This window comes from Ochotona curzoniae, unplaced genomic scaffold (genome assembly GCF_017591425.1).
Source record: "Ochotona curzoniae isolate NIBS_2020 unplaced genomic scaffold, NIBS_Ocur_1.0 contig_43, whole genome shotgun sequence".
NCBI lineage: Eukaryota > Metazoa > Chordata > Mammalia > Lagomorpha > Ochotonidae > Ochotona > Ochotona curzoniae.
The window spans coordinates 39,464,658-39,489,350 of NW_024466218.1; the positions used below are offsets into that span (position 1 = coordinate 39,464,658).

At 62.5% G+C, this 24,693-nt stretch overlaps 2 protein-coding genes across 6 annotated transcripts in view; both read left to right on the plus strand.

The window, feature by feature from the left end:
* ATP9B (ATPase phospholipid transporting 9B (putative)) overlaps nt 1-8,114 on the plus strand; it is a 164,007-nt gene extending 155,893 nt beyond the window's left edge. For both annotated transcript variants that reach the window (XM_040985149.1, XM_040985150.1), the window contains 3 exons: nt 3,551-3,608; nt 5,929-6,132; nt 7,702-8,114. In XM_040985149.1, coding sequence (XP_040841083.1) covers nt 3,551-3,608; nt 5,929-6,132; nt 7,702-7,838 — 399 coding nt within the window. In that variant the 3' untranslated portion in view covers nt 7,839-8,114. The remainder of the gene's footprint in view (nt 1-3,550; nt 3,609-5,928; nt 6,133-7,701) is intronic.
* A 9,152-nt stretch (nt 8,115-17,266) lies between these two features.
* The window catches only part of NFATC1 (nuclear factor of activated T cells 1), a 77,355-nt gene continuing 69,928 nt past the window's right edge, over nt 17,267-24,693 (plus strand). For 2 of the 4 annotated variants that reach the window (XM_040985157.1, XM_040985153.1), the window contains exon 1: nt 17,267-17,393. In XM_040985157.1, the coding sequence (XP_040841091.1) occupies nt 17,267-17,393 (127 nt within the window). Of the gene's footprint in view, nt 17,394-20,015; nt 20,134-20,601; nt 20,608-24,693 lie in introns of those variants that run through there. The other 2 variants (XM_040985155.1, XM_040985154.1) reach the window with 2 other exon arrangements.

Below are 24,693 nucleotides of genomic sequence, written 5' to 3' on the forward strand. Positions count from 1 at the left end.
CAGAACATGTGAGGAAACCGCCAAATTCAGCAGCAGGCAGCCCAGCTTATGCCTCAGTGAGAGGCTGTGCAGCTGGCACAGAAACATCAAAGATGCAATTCCTCAGGAGGCTGCAGGACACAAGGACCCACGTGCTACAGCAGCCCACGTCTAGGGCAAGGTGGGAAGTGGGGGCTCACAAGGCCTGGCATGCAGAACACTGCCGTCTCCTCAGAACACAACTGACAGCTTGTTAAGGAGCCAGCTAGATACTAGCTATGTGACCCAGTAACACTCTCCACGATATTTATGGCAACCTGGTCAAAATTGCCCCAAACCAGAAACAGGTATCCTCAGGCCAGTGAACACGTACAGGCCCAAAGAGCCTCACGGCTTCCTGTGAGCCCCGGAGCACAGGGAAATCCCACGGCGTGGGGAAGGCAGCCATAGTCAGATTGTGCTGAGCCCTAGGATGCACCACCCGTGGGCAGAAAGGAGGCCAGTGGGTGGGGAAGGTTGGGGGTCCGGGAGCATGGCGGGATGGGGAAGGAGTGGCAGGTGGCTGATGTGAAGAGAGCTGTCCTTCCTGACACTGTGGGCTGGGCACCCTGTGCACCGCACCCACAGTGAGCTCAGGGAAAAGAAATGCCTGCAGGGCAGGGAGAAGAGAAGCTATACCCGGACCACAGGCTCTGTCCCTCAGCGTCCTTCCCACAGGAAATGCCCCAGCACTGAAAGCCAGCTCATGTATCGGAGCTGCTGAGGATGGAGATGTGGGGGCAGTCATCAGTAGGTGTAGATATCCCAGATGTGGCTGTGCACAGCTGAGAGAGCATCCATGCCCCTGGGTGAGTCCCCATGGTATCCAGGCATCTGTCCCCTGCCCCAGCATGTACCTGGAGCCCATGTGCTGCCAGAAAGTGAGGTGCTCCTGAGGAACAGCAGTGAGGAGTGTGGACCAAGATACAGTAATGTCCCAGCCACAAGAATCAGCCTCAATGAGCTCCATGGCCAAAATAGGAAGAAATTGGGCAAAAAACAACTAACACTCAGATCATAGAAAAGACTAAGTTCAACATCCATGCGGTGTGTGCTGATGTGAAGAAAGAGAAGCCTCCCCACATGAGATGACGCAATTGCAAGATATGCACAACAAGAAGCAGGATCACAAGTAGACGAATAAAGACCAGGTCCAAACCCTTCCCCGTGCAGCGCAGGCACTAGGCCCAGGCCCTCCCCCGTGCAGCGCAGGCACTAGGCCCAGGCCCTCCCCTGTGTAGCACATTCACTAGGTCCAAACCCTCCCCCGTGCAGTGCAGGCACTAGGTCCAAACCCTCCCCTGTACAGTGTAGGCACTAGGCCCAGGCCCTCCCCCGTGCAGCGCAGACACTAGGCCCAGGCCCTCCCCCGTGCAGTGCAGGCACTAGGTCCAAACCCTCCCCCACGCAGTGCAGGCAGTCGGCCCAGGCCCTCCCTCATGCAGTGCAGGGACCCATGCAGTGGCTCTGTCCAGTGCTCCACAGCCCTAGCCGTACCCCCTCTCCCCAGACACAAGGCACTGCCAGAACCACACACTCATGCTCCGTGTCACTGGGCCAGGTGAACATGCAGCCTGTTCGTGTGGAGCTCTTTGTGGACAGGTGTCCCTGCAGCCCTGTCTAGGCTTCTGGGCATCAAGCGGCATCAGATAAGCTACCTTGAGCAATGTTCTGTGCAATCTCCGAGTGAGCCATGGCATAGAAGACCAGGGGAGACGAAGGAACTCAGACAGCTCCACAAGGTCTGAAGGTCAAGCAGCAAATATGGAGAAAGGATATTTGTGGGAAAGTGGTAACCTACAGACACTGTCAGTGCTCCTCACTCCCCACATGCTCCAGGAGGAGGTGGGCATGGCCCAGGCCAACCAAGCTCCCCATGCCATGCTGCCATGTACCTTGGTACAATAGGTTTCTTATCTGGGACTCTGGCTGCATGTGGTTCCACATGTGACCCAGGCTTGCTGTTGGTGGACTCAAAGAGGAGCACCTTCTGGGAGGAGTTGGAGAAGGCACACGGAGGCCACACCGGGAGAATCCTGGATGAGTACAGCCGCAGCTACAGCAGCTGGAATCGCCAGGGATGGGCCTGAGCTCTTGGACCTACACGGGAGACCTGGGTGGAGCTCCTGGCTGCTGGCCTCTGTCACACCAGCCCTGACCATTGCTGGCCTTTGAAGAGTTGCCAGCAGCTGGGGGTGGCCACCCTGCCTTTCAAGTAAATTTTTTTTGTAGAAGTATATGAGAAATGTAATTAAAGCATAAACATAAAACACATTAACTTTAATTTCTCAATACAGACTGCACCAATTCAAGACCCTTTTGTAAACAGTGGGATCACCGCCAGTCGATCTCTAAGGAATTGAGGGTCCAGAACATGTGCTCTTATCAGTGTCGGCCTTCTAATAGTTAAAGGAAAACACACGCCCTTTAGAGATTCTTGAAGATTAGGACTCAGGAGTCAGGGCTGCAATGCGGGTGCCAAGTGCTTTCTTAGCAGCTCAGCCGACTGCGTTTGCTGGATATGAGGAGCAGCGGGCACCTGCCTGTGCTGTAGAAAGGGCTGCTGAAGCATTGGCCGACTCCCCGAAGCGTCCTGACACCCAGGGCATTGGCGACTGCCACATGCCTTGTGGTAACTGGCCAGGTCCCGTGGCATGGCCGTGGCTCAGTGGTTGTCTGCAGGGCTGTGTGTTCTCCCGAGAATGACTCCTGTCCATGGCCGGGCATGGCACGCACCAAGCACAGGATGTGGGCTAAAGCAGTTGAGTGCCCCAGGTGCTGGCTGTCGCATCTGCAGCTGCTCATCCATGTACAGATAGCACACAGATTGCTGGAGTTCACCCTTCAGTTTTGTTTCACCCATTCTCTTTTTGACAAGTGTTAGAGAGAGCAATGGAGAGCTCTCCCAATGGGTGACTCAGCCACCAAGACTGCCAGGCCAAGGCCCACAGCCAGAAGCTCCTGCCAGGTCTCCCAACTGGTGGCAAGGGCTGAAGCTCTTGGTTCATCTCCTGCCTTCCCCAGGACATTAGAAAGCAGCACCCTTGAGATGCTGGCATCACAAACAGTGCGTTAGTGTAGCACAGCTCTGGCCCCTGTCCCATGTCTTCTCCACTCAGCCCTGGTAAGCTGCTGACTCCTCCAGGGCACTGTTCCCCAAGCCTTCCCAGTGTCGAAGCCCTCACTGCACTGCCCTGTCCACCGTCATGGCTCCTGCAGCTCAGATGGGGATTCCTAGTCCTGTTCAGACATGGAACAAGCTCAAGTTCTTAAGTACAAAAAATTTGGAAACCTGAAGTCACTTTTTCAGGCCCCCACAGCACAGTGCCCATCCACCTGTATGTGACCAGGTGCACACATCATGGTCCTGCCAGCACCATGTGCACCAGCATCATGAGTGACCTGGTGCCGGTACACATGTGCAGTCGTGTTAGGATGTCAGGGTCTTATCAAGTGTGTCATAGTGCACTAACAGCCTGGGGACACACATGTAGGCGTGTCGGCACTAACTGAACTCTTTTCTCTGCCCTAGGGAAGAGCCCTGTCCTTTAAGACCTTCCTCGTCTGGGTTCTGATCAGTATTTACCAAGGTAAGATGGCCCTGTCGCCACCAGGGGGCTAGAGCTAGCATTTTCATAGGGAACTCCCCACCATATCTTTCTTCTTTGCGGTGAAAACAGGACTTGAGGAGGTGGGATTGTGTCCCAGAAGTCATGAACTGTGTGTGCATGGTGCCCCAGGGCACAGGTAGTGTGCAGCTGGCAGACGGCCCACTGGAGATGCAATACATCCCCAGGAGCTGAACTGCAGAGGCCTCCCCGGTGTTGGTCCTGCTACAGTCCCAGCCCAGGCTCTAAGTAAATCACTTGTCAGCATGAGACACAGTTGTGTGCTTGCTCCTGGTTCACTTCACTGCCCAAACGCCCCCAACATCTGGGACTGAAACAGAACAGAGCCAGGAGCTGGAGCGCCATCCAGCTCTCCCAAGTGGGTCAGCGCTCTGAGGGCCTGAGCCTGCTTGCTTCCCAGCGCGCATGTCCACAGGAGGCTGGTATAGGAAACAGAGGTGGGACTCAGCCAGGGCACTCGGATACCTTGTGTAGGTGCTCCAGGTAGTATCAGATGACTGCCCTGGGAGATACTGCGTGAGGGCACCCCACACGGTGCCCGACAACCACAAGATACTGCATGAGTGTGCCCCACACGGTGCCAGATGACCACAAGATACTGCATGAGGGCGTCCCACACGGTGCCCGACAACCACAAGATACTGCATGAGTGTGCCCCACACGGTGCCCGACAACCACAAGATACTGCATGAGTGTGCCCCACACGGTGCCAGATGACCACAAGATACTGCATGAGGGCGTCCCACACAGTGGCAGATGACCACAGGTACTATGTGAGTGTGCCCCACACGGTGCCAGATGACCACAAGATACTGCATGAGGGCGTCCCACACGGTGCCCGACAACCACAAGATACTGCATGAGTGTGCCCCACACGGTGCCAGATAACCACAAGATACTGCATGAGGGCGTCCCACACGGTGCCAGATGACCACAGGTACTATATGAGGGTGCCCCACACGGTGCCAGATGACCACAAGATACTGCATGAGGGCACCCCACACGGTGCCCGACAACCACAAGATACTGCATGAGTGTGCCCCACACGGTGCCAGATGACCACAAGATACTGCGTGAGGGCACCCCACACGGTGCCCGACAACCACAAGATACTGCATGAGTGTGCCCCACACGGTGCCAGATGACCACAAGATACTGCATGAGTGTGCCCCACACGGTGCCCGACAACCACAAGATACTGCATGAGTGTGCCCCACACGGTGCCAGATGACCACAAGATACTGCATGAGGGCGTCCCACACGGTGCCAGATGACCACAAGATACTGCATGAGGGCACCCCACACGGTGCCCGACAACCACAAGATACTGCATGAGTGTGTCCCACACGGTGCCAGATGACCACAAGATACTGCATGAGGGCGTCCCACACAGTGGCAGATGACCACAGGTACTATATGAGGGTGCCCCACACGGTGCCAGATAACCACAAGATACTGCATGAGGGCGTCCCACACGGTGCCAGATGACCACAGGTACTATATGAGGGTGCCCCACACAGTGCCAGATGACCACAAGATACTGCATGAGGGCGTCCCACACAGTGGCAGATGACCACAGGTACTATATGAGGGTGCCCCACACAGTGCCAGATGACCACAAGATACTGCATGAGGGCGTCCCACACGGTGCCAGATGACCACAGGTACTATATGAGGGTGCCCCACACAGTGCCAGATGACCACAAGATACTGCATGAGGGCGTCCCACACGGTGCCAGATGACCACAGGTACTATATGAGGGTGCCCCACACAGTGCCAGATGACCACAAGATACTGCATGAGGGCGTCCCACACAGTGGCAGATGACCACAGGTACTATGTGAGTGTGCCCCACACAGTGCCAGATGACCACAAGATACTGCATGAGGGCACCCCACACGGTGCCAGATAACCACAAGATACTGCGTGAGGGCGCCCCACACGGTGCCAGATAACCACAAGATATTGCGTGAAGGCGCCCCACACGGTGCCAGATAACCACAAGATACTGCGTGAGGGCACCCCACACGGTGCCAGATGACCACAGGTACTATATGAGGGTGCCCCACACGGTGCCAGATGACCACAGGTACTATGTGAGTGTGCCCCACACAGTGCCCGATGACCACAAGATACTGCATGAGGGCGTCCCACACAGTGGCAGATGACCACAGGTACTATGTGAGGGCATTCCCCATGATCCTTAGCATCTGTGGGTGTTATCAGTGCGTTGGCTGCCCAGTGTGCCAGCTGCCGCCCATCCCCACCCTGTTGTCCCAGGTGGCATCCTCATGTACGGGGCCCTGGTGCTCTTCGAGTCCGAGTTCGTGCACGTGGTGGCCATCTCCTTCACGGCACTCATCCTCACAGAGCTGCTCATGGTGGCCCTGACTGTCCGCACGTGGCACTGGCTCATGGTCGTGGCCGAGCTCCTTAGCCTGGGCTGCTACGTGGCTTCGCTGGCCTTTCTCAACGAATACTTTGGTGAGTTGCTGGGACTCTGAATCTTTGTGGATTAGTGAGTTAGCACAGCACATTGTCTTAAGCCACAGGTCTCAGAAAAATGAACGTCAGAAAGTTATTTTTGTGGAAAGATAGAATTCCTTGCAGTAATTTGTAACAATAAGGTTTTCACCTTCTCAACTTCTGAAAAGTTGTTCGAGTTGCTAATTTCCCAGAATCCTGCAGAAGCACAGCTCCCTGCCTGCAGCAGGTGGTTCTGCACATCTCCCGCTCCTTCCCCAGACGTCCATGCTCTTCTGCTGTCGGCTTTGGGCGGTGGACCTGGGGTCGAGTTCCCTGCTGGGCAGACAGCCCAGCCAAAGAACATCTCAGCCACACATAGGCCTCTGGCCCACACCAAACCTGGCTGTATTTTCACACTCCGGGCCCAGTGCCACCTGCAGCTTTCCTGGGCCTTTTTACTGCCAACAGGGAAGCTCTGCATATGGCAGAAGCCCATACAGCCACACCTTGAGGTTTTAAAATCTGGGCTCAGAGGAGGCAGCTGCTCAGAGGGCCAGGGCAGACGTGGCCTCAGGGTCTTCTGGCCTCCTGGCCAGAGTCGCTTGGAGGAGGCAGAGTGCCTCATCCTCGGCCCAAGCTGCCTGAGTGTCGAATGGGTGCCCCTGCCTGAGTTTCCAATGCCAGGGCCAGGGCAGCACAGCATGAAGGTTGGTACCACTGTGCACTGCAGCGGCTCTGTGGATGTTGGCCTGCGGGGCCAGTGCAAGCTGGTTCTGAGCGGAGTTCTCCCTGGGCTGGGTGTGCAGGAGGTCCGGGTGCTGAGCCACGCACATCCCGACCTCTGGCTCAGCCGAGACCTGCAGGGAAAGCCCAGCAGTGCACAGGGCACACAAGGAATGGCCGTTCGCAGCTCAGTCTCTCAGCATTCAAATATATGCACACCGCTCATCTGTCAGCGTGCGCCGTCCCCCATGTGGGCCTCACATGCTTCCCCCAACCCCGTATGGAGGGCACACGGCGCCCCTCCTGTGCGCTGCCTGCAGCAGTGGCTGGCTCCTCGCCAGCTTCTCCCGGGAAGAATCAAGTTTTGATCGGCCACTGCTGAGAGCATCATGAGCGGACAGTGTGGGCATCGCGCCAGGCAGTTTGGGAATGATTTTCTGGGAGAGGCACTCTGGTCCCTTCCAAGGCCCTGACGTGTCTGTGGACCCACGCGAGGGACCCACCACGTGAGGGACCCACCTGGCAGAGCGTGGGCAGTCTCCTGCCACCCCTGGCTCTGCCATTGCCCGAGACTCACAAATGCCATGTGTGGCGTGTGAAGGTGACCAGGTGTAGGCAGGCTCCTGGGCCACATGGATGACCAGGTGTGGGCATGCTCCAGAGCCACATGCGTGACCAGATGTGGACAGGTCCCCATGTACACCATTTCTCATGTGTTGCTTGTTTATCCTGCAAGGAGAGCTTGGCCACGAGGCTGGGCGCCTGTAGCATACTGAGTGCGGAAGGGGATTCCAGCAAGCCCTGCGGGCATGGTCCCGGGAACCCTCTGGCAGCGCCCACATGGCTGCTCTGTTCTCTCCACAGACCTCGCCTTTATCAGCACAGCCACCTTCCTGTGGAAAGTGTCGGCCATCACGGTGGTCAGCTGCCTGCCCCTCTACATCCTCAAGTACCTCCGGCGCAAGCTCTCCCCACCGCGCTACTCCAAGCTCACCTCCTGAGGACGCTGCCTTCTGGCAGAGTGGAGAGCAGGGCCTTCCTGGAGGCTTCCCTGCGTGGCAGGACGGAGCAGGGCAGGACAGGCCTAGTCCCCGCAGCAGCTCCTCCTTCCTCCTGCCCGGGCAGCTGTGGACAGGCTGCTGGGATCCCACTCCCACCACAAAGGATTTCTCTGGCTCCTGGGAGTCCACACGTGGTCCCTGATGGGTTCTGCTTGGATGTTCAGTACAGGAACTCAGACCTCCCAACACTAATAAAGAGACACCGTGCGACCCGGAGTCATCCCTGCCATGTCCCAGCGCAAGTGGGTGTGGGCCATGCGTGAGCTCCTGCACCTGCATCCTCCCAGGTACCCCACTGCAGAACCACACGGATACCCTCTCCCTGCACCCCACCTGCTCCTCCCCAAACCCACAGAGCCCTGTATGTACCCACACATACCTCCCCTGCATCCACAGATCCCTTCCCACACCCACAGACCCCCTTCCTACACCCATGGAGCCCCCTTCCTGCACCAAAGCCCAGAAGCTTCCTCTTCTGGCAGCAGGTACAGTCGCCAGTCAGCTGATCCTCATATTTGCCACTAGAGGTCGCTGTGCGCCCGCGTCCCTGGTCCCGGAGCCCTGAATTCCACACTTGGCAGAGAAACATGGTTTAAGGGCCCCAGACACTAGAGACCCCAGGTCCTATGCAGCCTGACCAGGGGGATAGACCCTAGGGGCAAGGAGGGCAGCACCTTACTCTCAGCTCTTTATAAATGAAGCAGTGGTACCTTGGAGATGCTGTGAGCAACACAGCAGTGCCAGTGGGGAGGGGGGTCCTCACCTGACGTGGAGTGGGGCTGCAGCTGGGACACAGACCCTGTGGCATGATGAGAGAGGGTGGCTCTCAGTGTTTGCTGGGTACAGGGTTAGCGATCTGCATGGGCGTCAGGGCACCGGCCATCACAGGAGGTGACCAAGCCCAGAAAAGGACTTTGACACTGGCTGCTGTTGAGGTTCACGGGCAGGGCAGAAACACCTCCCTGGGAAGGCCTAGAGGTCTCAGCCCCATGCTTGGAGATCAGGCTGGGCCTGGGCCATCTGTGGGAAGAAGTTGCTGTCGTGATGAGCCGTGATGAGCCAGCGTCCACAAGGTAGAACAGGATGGGCATGGCCCTGCCCAGAGCATCCACAGGGACCCAGGAGATTGGACTGAGAGCAGACAAGGCCAAGGTCCCAAGATAATGGGGACCTTGGTGGGTGGATGAGCAGGAGGGTCCGTGAGTGGGCGCACATGCATGGACAGGCAAGCAGCACTGCACTGTGAGCAGAGCTGCTTGCTTCCACCCGCTGTGACACAGGGTGCCCATGTGCAGGTGGCTGGAGTGCGAAAGAATCCTGGGCAGTAACGAGTGGGAAGTGTACCCTCTGCAGCCCCTGGAGTTGACTCATCGGCGTGGTGGATGGCAGCTGGCAGAAGCCAGGAGAACCGACACTGGGCACAAGGTGGACTTCCAGGAGAGATGGCATCCACACACTGGCAAGAGACCTGGCAGTGCCTCAGGGCAAAGAAGGGCCAGTAGGTCACTTGCCTCCACCTGAGGGAGCCAGCTGAGTGCCTGGTGACCCCACAGATGCCCTTGTACCCATATGCTGCCCCCTGGAGTTGCTGAAGCGCTTGCCAGCCAGCCCCAGTACAGTTCCTGCTCCTGGCCATGGCTCTGCCGGCACTGATGACCCCACTCCACAGCTTCCTGTGGACTCCGGACGAGGCCCTGGGAGCCAGGCTGAGGCCCAGCTCTAGGCCATAGCTACCACCACCTGAGACCATGTGGGCCTCAGCCGGGTGGGATCCATCACAGGCCATTGCACTCCAGGAAATGCATGTGCAGGGCAGCACGGCGGGGGCTGGGCCACGCACAGTACACCCCCAGGCAGCTCTCGGACCCTGGGGACTGCTCATCCAGCCGCGTACAACCAGGAGAGCCTGACAGGAACCGCAGATGGTGTGGCCAGGCCTTGCCGGTCTTATGTCCTGCCAAAAGGGCTTTATGGACCAGCTGGACAGGTTGAGCCCAGGAGGGGCCACTCAGGCCCAGCTCTGCCCAGGGCTGCCAATTCCTGGAAGCCCACCTGCAGCACGGAGCTCCTGCACAGTGACTGCATGGTGACCCCAGGAGCTGCCTGGCCCAGGCACCCCCAGCTCTGTACCAGGAGCACCTGCTGCTGCCCCCAGGCTCCCAGTCTTCCAGGAGGGTCTCATGGGAGGGCTCCTCCGGTCCTGGCCTTCAGCTTGGGAAGGATGCCTGACGGTCAAGGGCACCTCCACAGATCCCTCTGGAGCCTGGACACAGGCCCACACAGGCATCGGGGAGCCTGGAGCCTCAACACGGGCCCTGGCACCCACCCATGTAAGTCAATGCTTGGCATCTTTGCCACGCTGGCAAGAGGACAGGTGCCATCTCAGAAGATTCCAGAAGGGGGTGCTGCAAGTCCAGAAACCACCATGAAGCCACCTTGCTGAAGATGGGTTTGGAATGCAGAGGTGTCCACACTGCCTGGACAGGAAGGTCCTAGTGGGGAGAATGTCTGGAAGTGCCATATGGCCTGTGTCTCCCCTGTGGGTCTGGGCCTGAAGGGAAACCCGAAACCATGCTGGCTGGAGAGGGGGGTTGCTTCTGCCCTGGGGGTAGCCTGGGCTGTTCTGGCATGGGGAGTCCCAGACATGTCGCCTCACACCTCAAGGTGCTGTGGCTTGACCTATTTTCTCTAGGACACAGGAGCAGCTGCAGCTCCAGGGCAGGTGGGGAGCGGGGTGGACGGAGCCCACTTCTTCCTGCGGCTGGGCAGGGAATCAGCCTCGACTCCCACCCAGCCACAGGCTACCTGCCCAGGCCCTCCAAGGAGCTGCTGGGCCCCAGGAGGACATGGCTGCTTCCTCCCATGTCTTGCTCTGTGCCCCAGCCGTCCCAGCCCAGCTCTGCAGTGGCTGACAGTCTTACTCTTGGGCTGCCCATGGGGGTGCTGCACCTGTGGGGCCCGAGGCCACTTGCCCTTCTCTGTCCACCCCACAGGGTAAGTGTACCTCTGTCAGGTCCAGTCTGTGGCCATCTCCTGCCTCGCAAGGAGGAGGTACAGGCAGGAAGCCACAGCTAAGGACGTCAGGACTGGAGGGGCAGTGCTGGGGTGGGACCACATGGGAAGGAGCACGCAGGAGAGCAACAGGCCCTTGGCAGGTACAGGCAACCATGGTGGGGACCTAGTGCTTGCTGAGCTCCACACCCCAGCAGGGCCACCGCACCTGCTCTGGGCCTCCTGTGGGACCTGGGGTGACCCAGCCAACATCCCAGGTCCCTGTTCCCCTTAGAGATTTCCAGTCCATGGGGAGGAGCACCCAGGCAGGGGCTGGCCTGGAATCATCCCAGGGCTTGGGCCATGGCAGGAGTAGATGAGGCCCAGGGACAGCGTGGCCAGATGGAGGGCAGAGACTGGGGAGGGCATCCTTCAGGGAAACAAGCCAGTTGGCACTACTCATGCCCTGGGCTCCATGTAGGATCCCTGCACTGCTCAGGGAATTGGTGGGTGGGACCCTGCATGTGCCTGAGCTATGCACTGTGGCATGTTTGGCCACAGTTTTAAGAAAAGGACAGTGCAGATTCAGGGAACCGCTGTCAGGAGCCATCGCCCACTGGGGAGTAGCCCACCAGAAGAACCCCCTCCCCAACTCAGGAGGGTCCCCGACCCCCAGGACATAAAGGGAATGTCTGGGTTACACTGGTGCGAACCCAAAACACAGAGACTGTGTCCCCTGAACATTTCACTGCCGGCTGTAGTCTGGGAAAGGGCGGAACTGGAAATATCTGGGGGACCTTGCACAGCAGGGGAGGGGGTGTCACACCCCCAGAACAGGGAAATGCAGCCCCACTTCCTTGCTGCCCTGTCTGTGGCCACTGGAACCTTGAGAAGCCCAAGGCCTGGGAATTAGGTGGGCTGGGGGTGAGCAGGTCCCACAGCAATGGGGAGTGGTCCTGGCTCCACCACAAGGCAGAGCAGGGGGTGTGTACTACAAGGGACAAGGCAGTGGGAGGTGGAGTTGGTAGTATTGAGGACAGAAAAGGCTTGGGGGAACCTGGCATTGCGAGGGTAGTACCAGGCACTGCAAGCCCGAGGTTCCCCGAGCCGGGGCATCATATTGCTTCCTGGCCTGGTAGCTTTGTTAGGCCTCCACAGCTGGGAGCCGAGCTGCAAGGGCTGCAAGGGCTGCAAGGGCTGGGGCAGGGGGTGGGCAGATCCAGGGTCCTGCTTAAAGTTTAGGCCCAGCTAGTTGCCACACCAGGCAAAGGCTATCAGAGCTTGAAGGGCAGGGTGCAGACCTAGCACAGGGCTTTCCAGTAAGGGTGCCACTGTCTCTAGCTCCATAGCCTGTTCCTGGTCAGGGTGTCAGGAAGAGACTAAGCAAGCTCTAAATCCCTTCCCAAAGGGACCGGGGGCAGGGAGGGGCTGACCTGGGAGCTCCTAGACACAGGGGCAAGGAGGCTCACCTGGGCATTGCCAGGCACACAGGGGCTGAGCTGGGCACTGCCAGGCACACAGGGGCTGAGCTGGGCACTGCCAGGCACACAGGGACTGACCTGGGCACTCCTAGGCACACAGGGGCTGAGCCGGGCACTCCCACGCATGGAAAGGCTGACCTGGGCACTCCCACACATGGAGGGGCTGACCCGGGCACTCTAAGGGACAGTGGTGGGGGCTAGGCAGTAGCCCAGGGACCCAGGTAGCTGAGCAGGATGCAGCCCTGGCTGCAGGCTGCAGAGTGCAGGGGCCACGGTGACTGAGAGCTGGGGGACAAGGAGTCTCAGGTACCGACCCCAAGGTCCCGGAGAAGCAACTACAGGCAACTTGTTTGTGGAGGAATCTTGGCATTGGCACACAGCTGTCACTGATGGGAGCTGGACAGCCGAGCGTGCTCAGGGAGACAGAAGGTGTCACCATGCGATGGGGAGTGATACTGCCGGCCAGGGGACAGGTGGCATCTCATCCAGCAGTTGAAGGGGGTCACCAAGCACAAATGTGAGCAAGCAGCAGTTACAGGCCACACACGGGCAGGACTGGTACCCCAAGTGGCCATCAGACACCTACTGGCCCCTGTCCGAGAAGAGAAGCAGGAAGGATCCCGAGGACTACCCTCTTGCCCCACGAGCCTGTGAGTGTGTCAGCACCCGAGCACCCTCAGTGCCTGCTACACACAGAGCCACAACCCCATCTGGACTTAAAAGGGAAGGGCGCGTGACAGCCATGGCACCTCCAGCAAGAACCCTAGGCAGAGATGGGGGCGGGGAGGAGGCAGCTAGGGGCACACACAGTGCACTTGGGGTAGTCAGGAAGGGGCTCCAGCTGGCAGGGACACAACACACACACACACACACCTGGAGATGCAGCTACAGGGGAGGGGCCAACGGAGGAAGGAGTGTTGGGGGGGCAAGGACCTGGGAAGGGGGAGGGTAGGGCGGGGGAGCTGGAGGCATCCCAGGACACGGGCTCAATGCCACACACTTCCAGAAAGGTGGCACTTGGCAGGCAGCACACGCTGGAGCTCGGAGGAGAGCAGCTCCTGTCTGAATGCCATGGGGTGTGAGAGAGTAATCCCACCAGCACGCCCCCCCCGGCCAGCACAGTGTCCCTGCGGGAGCAAAGGCCACATATGTTCCCGGGGAAAGGACCCAGAGCGATCACTTGGGCGCCCAGCCCCATGCAAAGCAGGCGTGCACAGAGGCACCCACACGCGTGTGCAAGGCCATGTGCCTGCATGCATCCTCCTTTATCCCCTTAACTCACTTGCAAGTGACTAAAACCGTGTGTATGTAACTCAGTGTCAGGGCCATCGGCCACGGAGATGTAGCACACGTGTGTAATGTGCCTGCCGATAAAAACAAAAAGGAAATGGGTGGGAGAGAAGCCGTATCGGGCGCAGGAAATGCCTGCAGATGGTAAAGTCGTAATTGTCATGGTGAACTGTAAGGGCTGGGAACACAGCCCCACAAGGAGGGGCAGGGAAGGGGACGGGGGACACAAGGACGCCCCTGGGCAAGTGGGAACCCAGCTCGACCGATGATTGCCTCCAATGTACGTGGACCTGCCAGTCCAGTCCAAAGCCAGAGACAATGAGCGCGGGTTCAGCCCATCCTGAGCTGACTTCGCTGCAGACCGCTGAGCAGTGCCAGTCCACGCGCTGGGAGACCGAGTGAGTGGGGCTCCAAGGGCCAACCTGGGCCGCCAACGCGCATTAAATGTGCACCTAACCATACAGCCCCAAATGGACAAAGCAAAGCTGTACTATAACCGGGTGGGCCCCTCTCAAACAGTGGGGTGACAGGCTGAGGCCTGCAAAGCGGCCACGGCGCCTGGCGGGTGGAGGGCAGTGCACCGCAGGACAGCCAGACCAGTGGCCATCCATCGAGTTTCAGGGGCGGAGGGGAGGGGCTGGGATGTCAGGGTGGGGTTCCTGTGCCCCCCTGGGCAACAGGTGAGGGAGTCCAGGACAGCAGGAGCCTTGAGCTACTTGTAGAAGGCCCTGGTGAGCTGCTGGGCTGCAGGGAGGAGCCGCTGGCTGGTTCTCAGAATTCAGGCCCAGAAGCCCCGCATCTGCGAGGATCCAGAGCAGAGGGGAAGTGTTGGGGCGCTTTCCTGGTGGTAGCAGGTGTGCAGTCCCCACGGCTCTCTAGGAACCCCCAGCGGCCCCGGGAGGGCCTTCCTGCCAGGGACGTTTTCTGTGAAGTCAGCGGAACACGCAAAGGGGGCTGGGCCCCGCTGAGTCCAGCCCCCGCCAGCGCACCGCGTGCCCATCGCAACACCAGGCCTCCGTGTGCCCAGGCCCTGCAGCCCCGCGCTGCAGACGCCCGCCCAGCGGGCACGGCCCATACGTGGCAGCCGGGTACCCACGCAAGGGGAAGGGAAGCGACGCGCCAAGCGGCCGCGCGTACCAGCGCCCCGGTGCGCCCCGGCGGGAAAGCTCCGCGGCCAGCGCGCTCCCCAACGGCGGGCTCGGCGGGCGCGTTCGCCCCAATAATCCCCAGAAACAACAGTCACCTAAAAATAGCCTTGTTTTCTGTCCTCAGCTCCTTTTAACTCCGTTAGTCATCACCGACTCTCAAAATAAAACCCGAGCAACGTCTCTCCTGGTAGCGGCTATAAACAAACCCCCGAGGAGGAAGAGGAAGGCGGCGGAAGGGAAGCGCCGGAGCGCGGCGTGGAGACCGCGGCTCAGCCCCGCGCGCCGCCTCCGGAGCGCCCTGCGCCCTGGCGCGCCGCCACCGTGGCCCGGGCAACGGCATTAAACAGAGGGAAACAGACCCGGGATTCCGTCACCGGCGGGGCGACCGGGGCGCTGAGACTGCAGGGAAAGCGCCTTCCTGGCCGCGCCGGCGAGTTAGTTATGGGGGAGGTGGGAAAGAGGGAGGAGGAAGGGGAGGAGGAGGGGAAGGAAGGGGAAGGGGTGAGTTAGAGGAGGGGTGAGGCGGGGGGTGGAGCAGACATCCCCCTGGCTCCCGCCTCCTCCCTCCCAACGACCCCCACTCCCCCACCATCTCCCACCACCCCCGCGCCCAGAGCGGCCGCAGCCCTGCGGGTCCCGGACGCGTGTGGAGGCGCAGGTGGCGGGCGGAGCTGTCCCACGTATGCGCCAGGACCCATCCCCACCTACTGATGCTCCTGAGGCCCGCCCGGGGCCCTCCTTCCGCGCGCGTCTTTGTCGCGCGGGGCGGGGCGGACGGAAACTCCGGGCGGCGTCCTGGCACCGGGGTTAGGGGACGCCGGGCTGCGCCGAGCTGGAATCCGCCAGGCAGGCAGAGGGAGGGGGGCCGCGCGGGCCTGGCCCCCTCTAGCGGTGGCCTCCCGGGAGCCCGGCCCCGGGGTCCTGCACCCCAAGGTCCCTCCGCGGCCGCCGCCCCCACCCCAAGGATCTTGTCTCCCTCACTGCCCCCCCAGAGGTCCTATCCCCCCCCCCCAGGAAGCAGGGTCTGCAGGTGACACCAGAAGAGCGCTGGGCATGGTCGGGCCATGGGCAAGGCGGTCCCTTCCGCGGCATTGGCCTCCCGAGCTGGGACGTGCGTGGAAGGGAAGCGTGGGCGCTCTGGGGATGGCCTGGCCGGCGGGCACGCAGCGTTTCCGCCGCAGCTTCTCGCACCTCTGTCACTTGGTTTCGCGCCCGCTTGGCCACAGCAGTGGAGCTGAACGCGGAGCCAAATGCCCGCGCCCCTGGATCGGGGAGTCTTCGGGGGCGTCCCCGAGCGCCCTGCGCCTCCAGGAGCGCGCGCCGGTGGCTCTAGGCTGACCGCCCCCGCCTGGGGCAGCAGTGGGTCCCCGCAGCCGCCCTCCCAACCGCCCCGACTCCCCTCCCGTCCAGCCCCGGAGAACGCGTGGCCGGGTTTGGGCCACCGGGCAGTGGCGCAGACGCAGGGGGCGGGCCGGGCGGCGCGCCGAGGTCCCCGCGCTCCAGCCGCCTAGCCGTCGCGTCCGCCAGACACCCCTCGCACCGCCACCCCCGGGGGAGGTGACCTGAGTGGGGGGTCGCGGCCGGCCGCTGCCTCGACCTCCCCCGCAGTGCGGCCGCGGGACGCAACGACAGCGTCTCCCGTCCCGGGACGCGGCGCAATCTGTTAGTAATTTAGCGGGACGGGAATTTCCTTTCGCGAGCCTGCCAGTGGAAGCGCTTTTCCAAATTTCCACAGCGGGGGAAGCCTGCGATTTTACATAATGACTTCAGCATGCGGGGCGCGCTCTGCGCCCGGCCCCCGCCCCCTCCGCAAAGCTGAGCGCGCTTCTCCCGGGACCCCCAGGGGACCCAGGCGTCCGGCCTGGCTCGCGCGCTGGCCCTCGGCGCCCCTTTTCTTGCAGGGCGCCGCGGCTCGCCCCCGCCCGGTTCTCCGAGCTGACCCCCGTCGCGCGGCCCTGCCCGCCCCCGGCGCCCGGGATCCCCTCCCCGGGGCGCCCCTCTGGCCCGGCGAGCCGCGGCTGCCGCTCTGGGAGGGCGGCGCTGGCGACTCGTCGTCCCCCGGGCCCCGCGCCGGCTCGGGCGGGCAGGGGCGTGATGTCACGGCAGGGAGGGGGCGCGGGAGCGGCGGGGGGACGGGGGAGGTGTTTTCCAGCTTTAAAAAGGCAGGAGGCAGCGCGAGGCCCTGCGTCAGAGGAACCTCCCAGACTCCGGACTCGCAGGCACAGCCGCCGGGCGGGCGCCGGGCGGCACCGGGCGCGCCGCACACCTCCGAGCCCCGCCACCGCGCTGCTGCCCCGGCCGCGGCCGGCCCTGCGGCGCGCACTCCGCCACGTCTCCCCGGGCGCGTGGTGCTGTGCGGCGGCGCGCGCGTCCGCTGGGGCCCAGGTCCGGCTGCCCCGGCACCGGCCCCGGCCCCTGCTCCCCTCCGGCCGCTCTCGCCGCCGCAGCCGCCGCGTGGATGCCAAGTACCAGCTTCCAAGTCCCTTCCAACTTTCCACTCGGTCCTGTGGCTGCAGCCTGCGGGAGCGGAGAAACTTCGGGGCTCGCGTCGACCGCCGGCAGCACGATGAAGTCAGCGGAGGAAGGTAAGCCCCGTGCGGCCGCCGCCCCCTGCGCCCCCCGACCCGCCCGCAGCGCGGGGTCCCCGTGCCTCCAGGGCGCCCTGGGCGGCCGGCGGGTCTGCGCTCCCGCAGGGCAGCGGTGGGCAGAGGCTGCGGAGGCCGTGTCCCCCTGGTGTTTCCCGAAGCAGCCCTGACTTCGAGCGCGCTTTCTTGCCAATAGGTGTCTCCTCTGGCCAGCGCCGCGTGTGTGAACTCGGCCTTGGCTGGGGCGGCGGGGCGGCGGAAACCCGTTAAGAGGCGAGCTGCAGGGGCTGCTCTGGGAAGAGTAGGGGGGCTTCGTCGGAAGGGACTGTGCGGGGGCTCTCGCGCGCGGCCTCACAGCTGAGACCAAGGGTCCTGCATTCCCGCGTGGCGCTGGGCTCTGTGTCCCGCAGGTTTTGAGGGGGGCGGTTACAGTCCCTACTGTAGCTGCTCTGCCTGTAGCCGGGGGAGGGCTCCCTAGAGTTTTCCGCCATGCGTGGAAACATTTCACAAAGTTTGAGCGCGCACCGACTGGTGCCCAGCTGGCCAGAGCGTCTAGTGAGACGCTGACAGCGGCGCTCCCCTTCCGCCCGTCCCGGCAGCCCAGCTCCACGGGTCCCTCGTGGGAGCCCCTGTGCGCTCTGGGCGTTTCCTAAAAGCTGGCAAGCCTGTCAGCGCCCGTCTGCGGCTCTGAGCTGTGGGTCTCCGCACGCTGTGTCCTGCAGGCTTGGGGAGCCTGCCTCCACCGCCTCTGCCCGCCTTGCCCCGCGCGGGGCTGTGGAGCTTGGGGGGACAGGCAGGGAGATGTGGTGGGGCGGCGTTAGGAATGTAGAGCCACCGCACCAGGCCACCCCCTCCACGGACAGGCTCTCACTGAGGTAAAGAAATGAGGCCTCCCCAAGTTTGTTTGTCTGCTACAAGTGTCGGGGTGCCGTCCTGTAACAAGAAAACCTCGACTCTCCAGCAGTGGACGCTAACGGGAAAATCACCGGTGATGGCAGCGTTACTTTGCACGTTTTCCATTTAGGAAAAAGCGAGTTTGTAAACGCCCTTGCCCGCAGCCCGCTCGCGGGGCTTCTCTGGGAGCTGGGCCCTGGAGAGCCCGAGAGCGGGGCCCGGGGCCCGGGGCTCTGCGGAGAGCAGCCCTTCAGAGCAGGCCTTGTGCTTGCCAGCCAGACCCCCGGTCCAGGGCTCTGTGGCACTGCTGGAGCTTGCTGGGTGCTGCTTTACCCAGAACCCTCTTCCGGTGCCAGGCACACGGCGGGCAGGCCTGTGCCCCACAGCGCTCACAGCCTGCCCTGGGCCCAGCCACTTTGTAGCTCGTGCCCCAGGCCCGATTAGAGCTGGTCCCTGCTCTGGCATGGGGGTGGCGGAGGGCTAGAACTCTTGAGCCCTGCCAACCCCCCCAAAACCCCCTGGGGAAAGGGAAGGACGCGGCCCAAGGCGGTCTTAGGGCACATCCGGTGCTGCCCTGATGGACTGGGACGGTGACCCGGAACTCCAACGCAGGCCCGGAAGACAGAGGCTGGTGCTGGGGAGGAGGTGAGAGCAGCTGCCCCAAGGGCAATGTGGGGGCTGCTGCCTCCCAGGGACCCCCGCCACCCTGCATCCCACCCCAGGGCTTGGGGACCCAGGGCAGGCGCTCCAGTCCAGATGGGAGGTGGCTACTGGTTTGTGAGTGTTGGTTGCTGTGAAAAGCTGGCTGAAGTTATCTAGAAAGAGGAGGGAAAGCGGACACAATGAGAAGGGCGGCTTCTCACTGCAGACTAGGCTCGGTTTGCCCGAAGGTCAGCAGAAAACGCCAAGCCGACCAAAACAGCCCTCCACGCACCTCGTGAAGGGGCGACTATTATTAGCAGCCGAATTAGGCCAAGCCGAGCCGTAGTTCATCACGGGAGAACGCCAGTCACGGGAGGGTCTGGGCCACGTGCGGCCCGGCTGGCCTCCTGCAGGGAGCCGCCCCTCTCCCTGCACCTTGCCCCTTGCCCCTTGCCCCAGGGTCTCGCGGAAAGGTGTGCTCGGCGCGGAGCCCCCTGCACCCGGAGCGAGGGGCGCGCTGGCGCTTGTGGAGCGTCAGGGCCGCCCCACCCGACGGGGCACGGGAACCTGCCAGCGGACACGGCCCCGCGGTGCGAGGTCGGGGGCGCAGGGCATCCCTGCGGAGAACCGAGCAGGTGCTGGCCCCTTCGAGGGAAACCTGGGCACGGCGGGGCACGGAGGTAGGCGACTCCGCTGGACGCGGTGGAGCTCTCGCCCGGCCGGTGGCCGCCTTTGGCCAGGGCTCGGCGCCCGCAGGCTGCCGGCTCTTGGGGCTCAGGGGACGCGGTTTGCTGCACCGTCTGTCCCTGCGGGGAGGAGGCGGCGCTGCTAGCGGCTCCGGGAGCGTCCTGGGGGCGTGGGGGGTCTCTGGCAGCGACCCGGGCACGAGGCGGCGGCGTGCGCTCGTGCGCAGGGAGTTTATTTAAAACTCGGAGCCGGCGGCCGCGAGCCGCTTGTTTATGTAAACCCGGAAACTCGGCGGGGCGGGGCGGGGACAGCAGGGCCCGGGGAGGGGCCGGGGAGGGACCGGGGAGGGACCCGGGAGGCGACGGGGAGGGCCGGGCGGGGGTCACGGCGCGCGCAGGACGCGCGGCCGGGCGGGCGCCGAGCCGCGGGGCCGACATGACGGGGCTGGAGGACCCGGAGTTCGACTTCGAGTTTCTCTTCGAGTTCGACCAGAGCGCGGAGCGCGCCACCGCCGCAGGTGGGTCTGGCCGGGAGGGCCGGGGCAGGGATCTGGAGGCGCCGCTCGCGCACCCCTGCCCAAGCGGGGTCCCGGCCGCCTCCGCCCACCTCCCCTCCACCCCCCTCCCCCCGTCCTGGGACCCTGCCTCGCGCCCGCGCTCTGCCTCTGGGCACCGCGGCGTGGGTTTCGGCTCCTGAAGTTGGTGGCGATCGCCGGGTGGGCGCAGAGGCCGCCCGTGGGGCAAGCTGCGCCGGCGCGCAGGTGACGGCCCGGCCCCCCTCCGTGGACTTCCTGGCTCTGACCACGGCCGGGCCGCTCGGGAGCGCGCGGTGGAGGGCGGGCCCCTTCCCTGGGTGGCTCCAGGCGCCTCCCCAAGGGGCGACGCTGTCCGCTGTCCGCTGTCCGCAGCGCAGGACTTGGACGCTGCGGGCCGGGGACAGATGGTCAGCAGTGTTGCCAGAGGGCAGCAGGACGCTGCCTTCGGAGGGCCTGGTTCTGTCCTGCCTGCCTCGGGGGCACAGGCAAGGCCAGGCACCCGCACCTGTGTGGTCAGGGCCTAGGGTGCCCTGCTTACACCCCAGCTGCCCACCCCAGATCCGCCCCTTCCTTCATCTTATTTACCAGTGGAAAATAACGGTTCCAGTTAAACACACAGGTTCCACACCCCCGCCACCCCCCATGCCCACCAGCAAATGCACTCTGGCTGGTGGCTGGGGCTCCAGCGCAGCCAGGAGATTCTATCCTCCCCCCGTGAGTGGGAGGGCGCCTCTGAGAATCGGCTGGGAGCCCCCCCAGGCATCTGTGGCTGTGAACCGCCTGAGTGGGTTGCCCTGGCAGGGATCAGGAATCAGAAGGGCAGCCCAGTGGGAAGTCAGCCCGGCAGAGCGCAGGGCACCGTGACCTCTGGCCCCAGCTTCTGTCGTAGAGGGTGAAGCCGGCACGGCTGGTAGAGCTCCTGTGGCTGCTGACACTGGGTAGGGCCTCACCACCTGCAGACGACTGTCTTCCCTGGCCTGCAGGTTGACTGTGAGCCCAGTGCCAGGTGGCCACCGGGGAGCTCAGGCAGCTGAGATGGCCCGCTCTGCTTCCTCAGAGGAAGGGCACTTGTGTGTCACCCCCTCCACACACACACACTGAGACACCCCAGAGCTGGGTGGCCCCGGGGCCCAGCACCCCAGGCTCTGGGGAGGGAAGCTGAGAGCAGCAGAGAGGGCCATGCAAGGGCAGCCAGGGCAGGGCAGAGCCTCATTTGGGCCGAGGCAGAGGCAGTTGTTAGAGAAAGAATGGGTGCCCAGATGGCACGAGTGTGCCTCGCGGCTTTTTCTCCCTTTTCATCATCTCAGTGATAATGTTTTGGTCATTAATGATTCAATTAGGCCGGTTATTCACATGACGCTATTATATTAAATTATGGCCCGGAGTTCTCTAGCCCCTAATACGTGATAGAAACTGCCTCTGGAATGGGGTTGGGCATAAATAAATGAGTGAACAAAGAATTCCGAGATCGGTTGCAGAGCAGGGCACTCCTGGATCTTGCCCATCTGCTTGTACGGGGCACACAAATGCCTGCCCGCAGTGAGCCGGCTGCCTGGTGGCCATAGCCTCTCCGCCTCCCTGCATGTGTGGGCAGGGGGACCAGGGCCCCCTGGTCTCTCTGCAGGGCCTGTGTGCGTTGCAGGGCATTCAGTAGGTACAGAGAGCGGATGTTCAGAAAGCCTTTGTTGGGGGAATGGGAAGAGGCCGTCGCAAGCCGCTGGCCACGGCAGGACGGGCCTGGCACCCTCTGCTCCCATGGGTGAGGCAGGGCTGGGGGCTCCCTGAGGAAGGAGCACTCAGAAACTGCCACCAGCTGGGAGGCGGGTGTGCCCCGGTGCTCCTCTGGGGCTCCTGTTTTCTAAGTTATTTTGTCTAAATGTTGCCAGCACCGTCTCCGTGGCAACTTAAGAAGAAACTGGCCAGGGCCTCTGGGCCAGGGGCTGGAGCCTGCAGGCAGCCAAGCACCTCCCAGCTCTCTGCAGGGACAGCGCTGGTGGGTGGCTTTCAGTGGTCATAGGTGGGAGGGGACAGCTGCCCTGAAGGCAGAGTGGGGCTACACGTGGCGGTGGCACAGCTAGCAGTGACTGCTCTGCAGTGAGGCCAGGCCAGCAGGGCCAGGGCACAGGGTGGCCTGCCTGAGGCAGGGACTAACTGGCACCTCTGAAAGTTCCTCCGATGCCTCACAGGGAGCCCTGGGTAGCTGACCACCTGCTCCAGAGGCACTGCTGGCCTGCGGTGGTGGGTGGGCGCCCCTGCCTGAGCAGGTGCCCTTGGCCCCACCAGGCGTGCTGGCCTGGCTGTGGTTCTGCCCTATTTTGTTTGTGTGCGCAGCTGTGGCCCGTGCCCGCTGCAGCCTGTGCCGTGGCTGTGGACAGAGGTTGTGTGGGCAGCCTCTGGAGGCCGGCCCTGCCTGACAGATGGCCCCACTTCTTTTTTCTGGCTTTGTGTCCCATGGCGCAGCCCCTGCAGAGGGGAGGCAGGGGGTTCCTTCAAGTGAGAGCGGAAAGCCCACATGAGTTTGCTCAGGGTCCGTGAGCAGTGGAGGTGGCTGCAGCAGCCACGGGAAGCTCTTCAGGGGCACAGGGGCTGCTGTCGCTGTGTCCCCCGAGACCGGGGTGCTGAGGACGTAGTGATGCTCGCAGCTGGGGCCTCGCAATTGAGGAGTTGCTGGGTAGTCGTGAACTAGTTTCCATCCCGTGAGGGGTGATCCCCGTGCCTGTCCCCCAGCACACCTGAGAAGCCAGCACAGGTGTGGGGCTCAGGACACCCCCTAAGAGGCAGGCCACACTCTTCCTGCATGCGCCCACTTGCTGCTCCCTGTCTGGGCTGCACCACCTTACTCCCATGGGTCTTACCTGGTGTCGTGTGCCCCACACCAGCCCCTGGAGTTGTAGGAAAGTTGCCAGGACCAGCCTTGTTCCATGTGAGTGGGGTCCCTTTGAACACCTAATTGTCGGGTTTACATCCGGGTGGGTTGGGAGGCTAATGAAACCCAAGCCAGTGGGGGCTCGGCCCTGGCCGCCTCCCGGGCCCTCGCGCCTAATGAGGTCTGGGCGCTGCGGTTTTCTTTCTGCAATTTGTTTAATGAAGGGAGAAGCAAGCGAAGGTGGATCTTTTAAATAAGGCTTTCCGCCGATTCTCCCTCTGCTTCGCTGAGATGCTTTGGTTTAAATAAAGGCCCTCTGGGATGATGGGCTACGTGCCCGCCCAGGTCCCCCGCCCTCTGCAGTCTGCACTCCTTCCCACCCCTAAACCTGCCACCCTCTGCTCTGTTTCATCCAGAGCCTGCTGGGCCTCCGGCCGTGCCCCAGGGCAAGGGAGGCCGTGCTGGGTGATTTTGTTCAGCACCTACCGGCATGGCCACTGGCGAGTCAGTCAACCTCTGTGGGGCCAAGGCTTCTCATTCTCAAAGGACGGAAACGGAAGGAGCATTGGGCTGCCAGCTTCAGAGACTTCTCCTGGAAAGTGTCCATGGCGGCAGCTCCCCCACGCCTGGGCCCTGGCACCCACCTTGCTGAAGATGTTCTGCGAAAAGGCAGCAGACTGAGTTCAGGCAGCTTAGGTGGGCAGGGCCAGGCCCCAGTGCCACCTGGTCCTGGCTGCCACTGCCCGCCCGCTGCCTCTGAGTCACTCTGACTCCTGACCTGGGCTGTGTGGAGCTGTGGATGTGCCTTCTGGTGGGCAGTAATGGGCAGGGAGACCCCTCAGTGCCTGACCTCCCTTTCTGGGCTCCTCCGAGCTGTCCTGCACTGAGGCCAGTATCCATGCACCCCTGGGAGGCTCCGGCTGCCCTTCTTGCCCTCCGGAACAGCCTTGCGGGGCTCAGGGCCCTGGGGAGCGGCTGGTCTGGCCAGGCAGGCCTCAGGGGAAGGCAGTACTAAGGGTCCTCGCCAGCCTAGCCGGGAGCCCCTCCTGCTGCTGGCCCTGGGACCCCTTTGTCACAAGAGAAACTGTTCCCAGAGCTAGTTTTCAGAAAGAGTGCAATTTATGATTAGCATTGCCTGTGGCTCTCGCGTCCAACACCCCGTAAGTGTGTGCCGTGATACCAACACCCAGTGAGTGTGAGGAGGCATCAAGCGCCTGTGAGTGTGAGATGGCACCAAGCACTCCATGACTGTGAAGTGGTACCCAGCACCCTGTGAGTGTGAGAGGCTGGCAGCCACGACTGGGACTGTTCCAGCCAGCTCCTCCAAAAGCCAGGCTCTGCTGCCTGCCGGGCCCACTGGTGTTTTTGGGTGAGGGTCAAACTTCGAGGCCTGTGGGAAGACTCCACTGCCCTGACAGCTCCAGGCCACAGCATTATGGGTGGAGGCAGGCCCGGGCTGGGTGACGGTGGTCCCAGGCTCGGTCCCAGCAGGCAGGGCCCACATGGCACCCGTAGGACTTGACTCTGCCTCTGAGGGAGGAGTGGTGGCTTCCCTCCACCTGCCAGGGGCAGAGAGTGGCTGGGGGCCTCGGGGACCTCAGTGCCAGGTGGCACAGGCCCACCCCAGGGAAGAGGGCCCGAATGGGGAGCCTAAAGGAGGGTTTTGGGCTGATGAA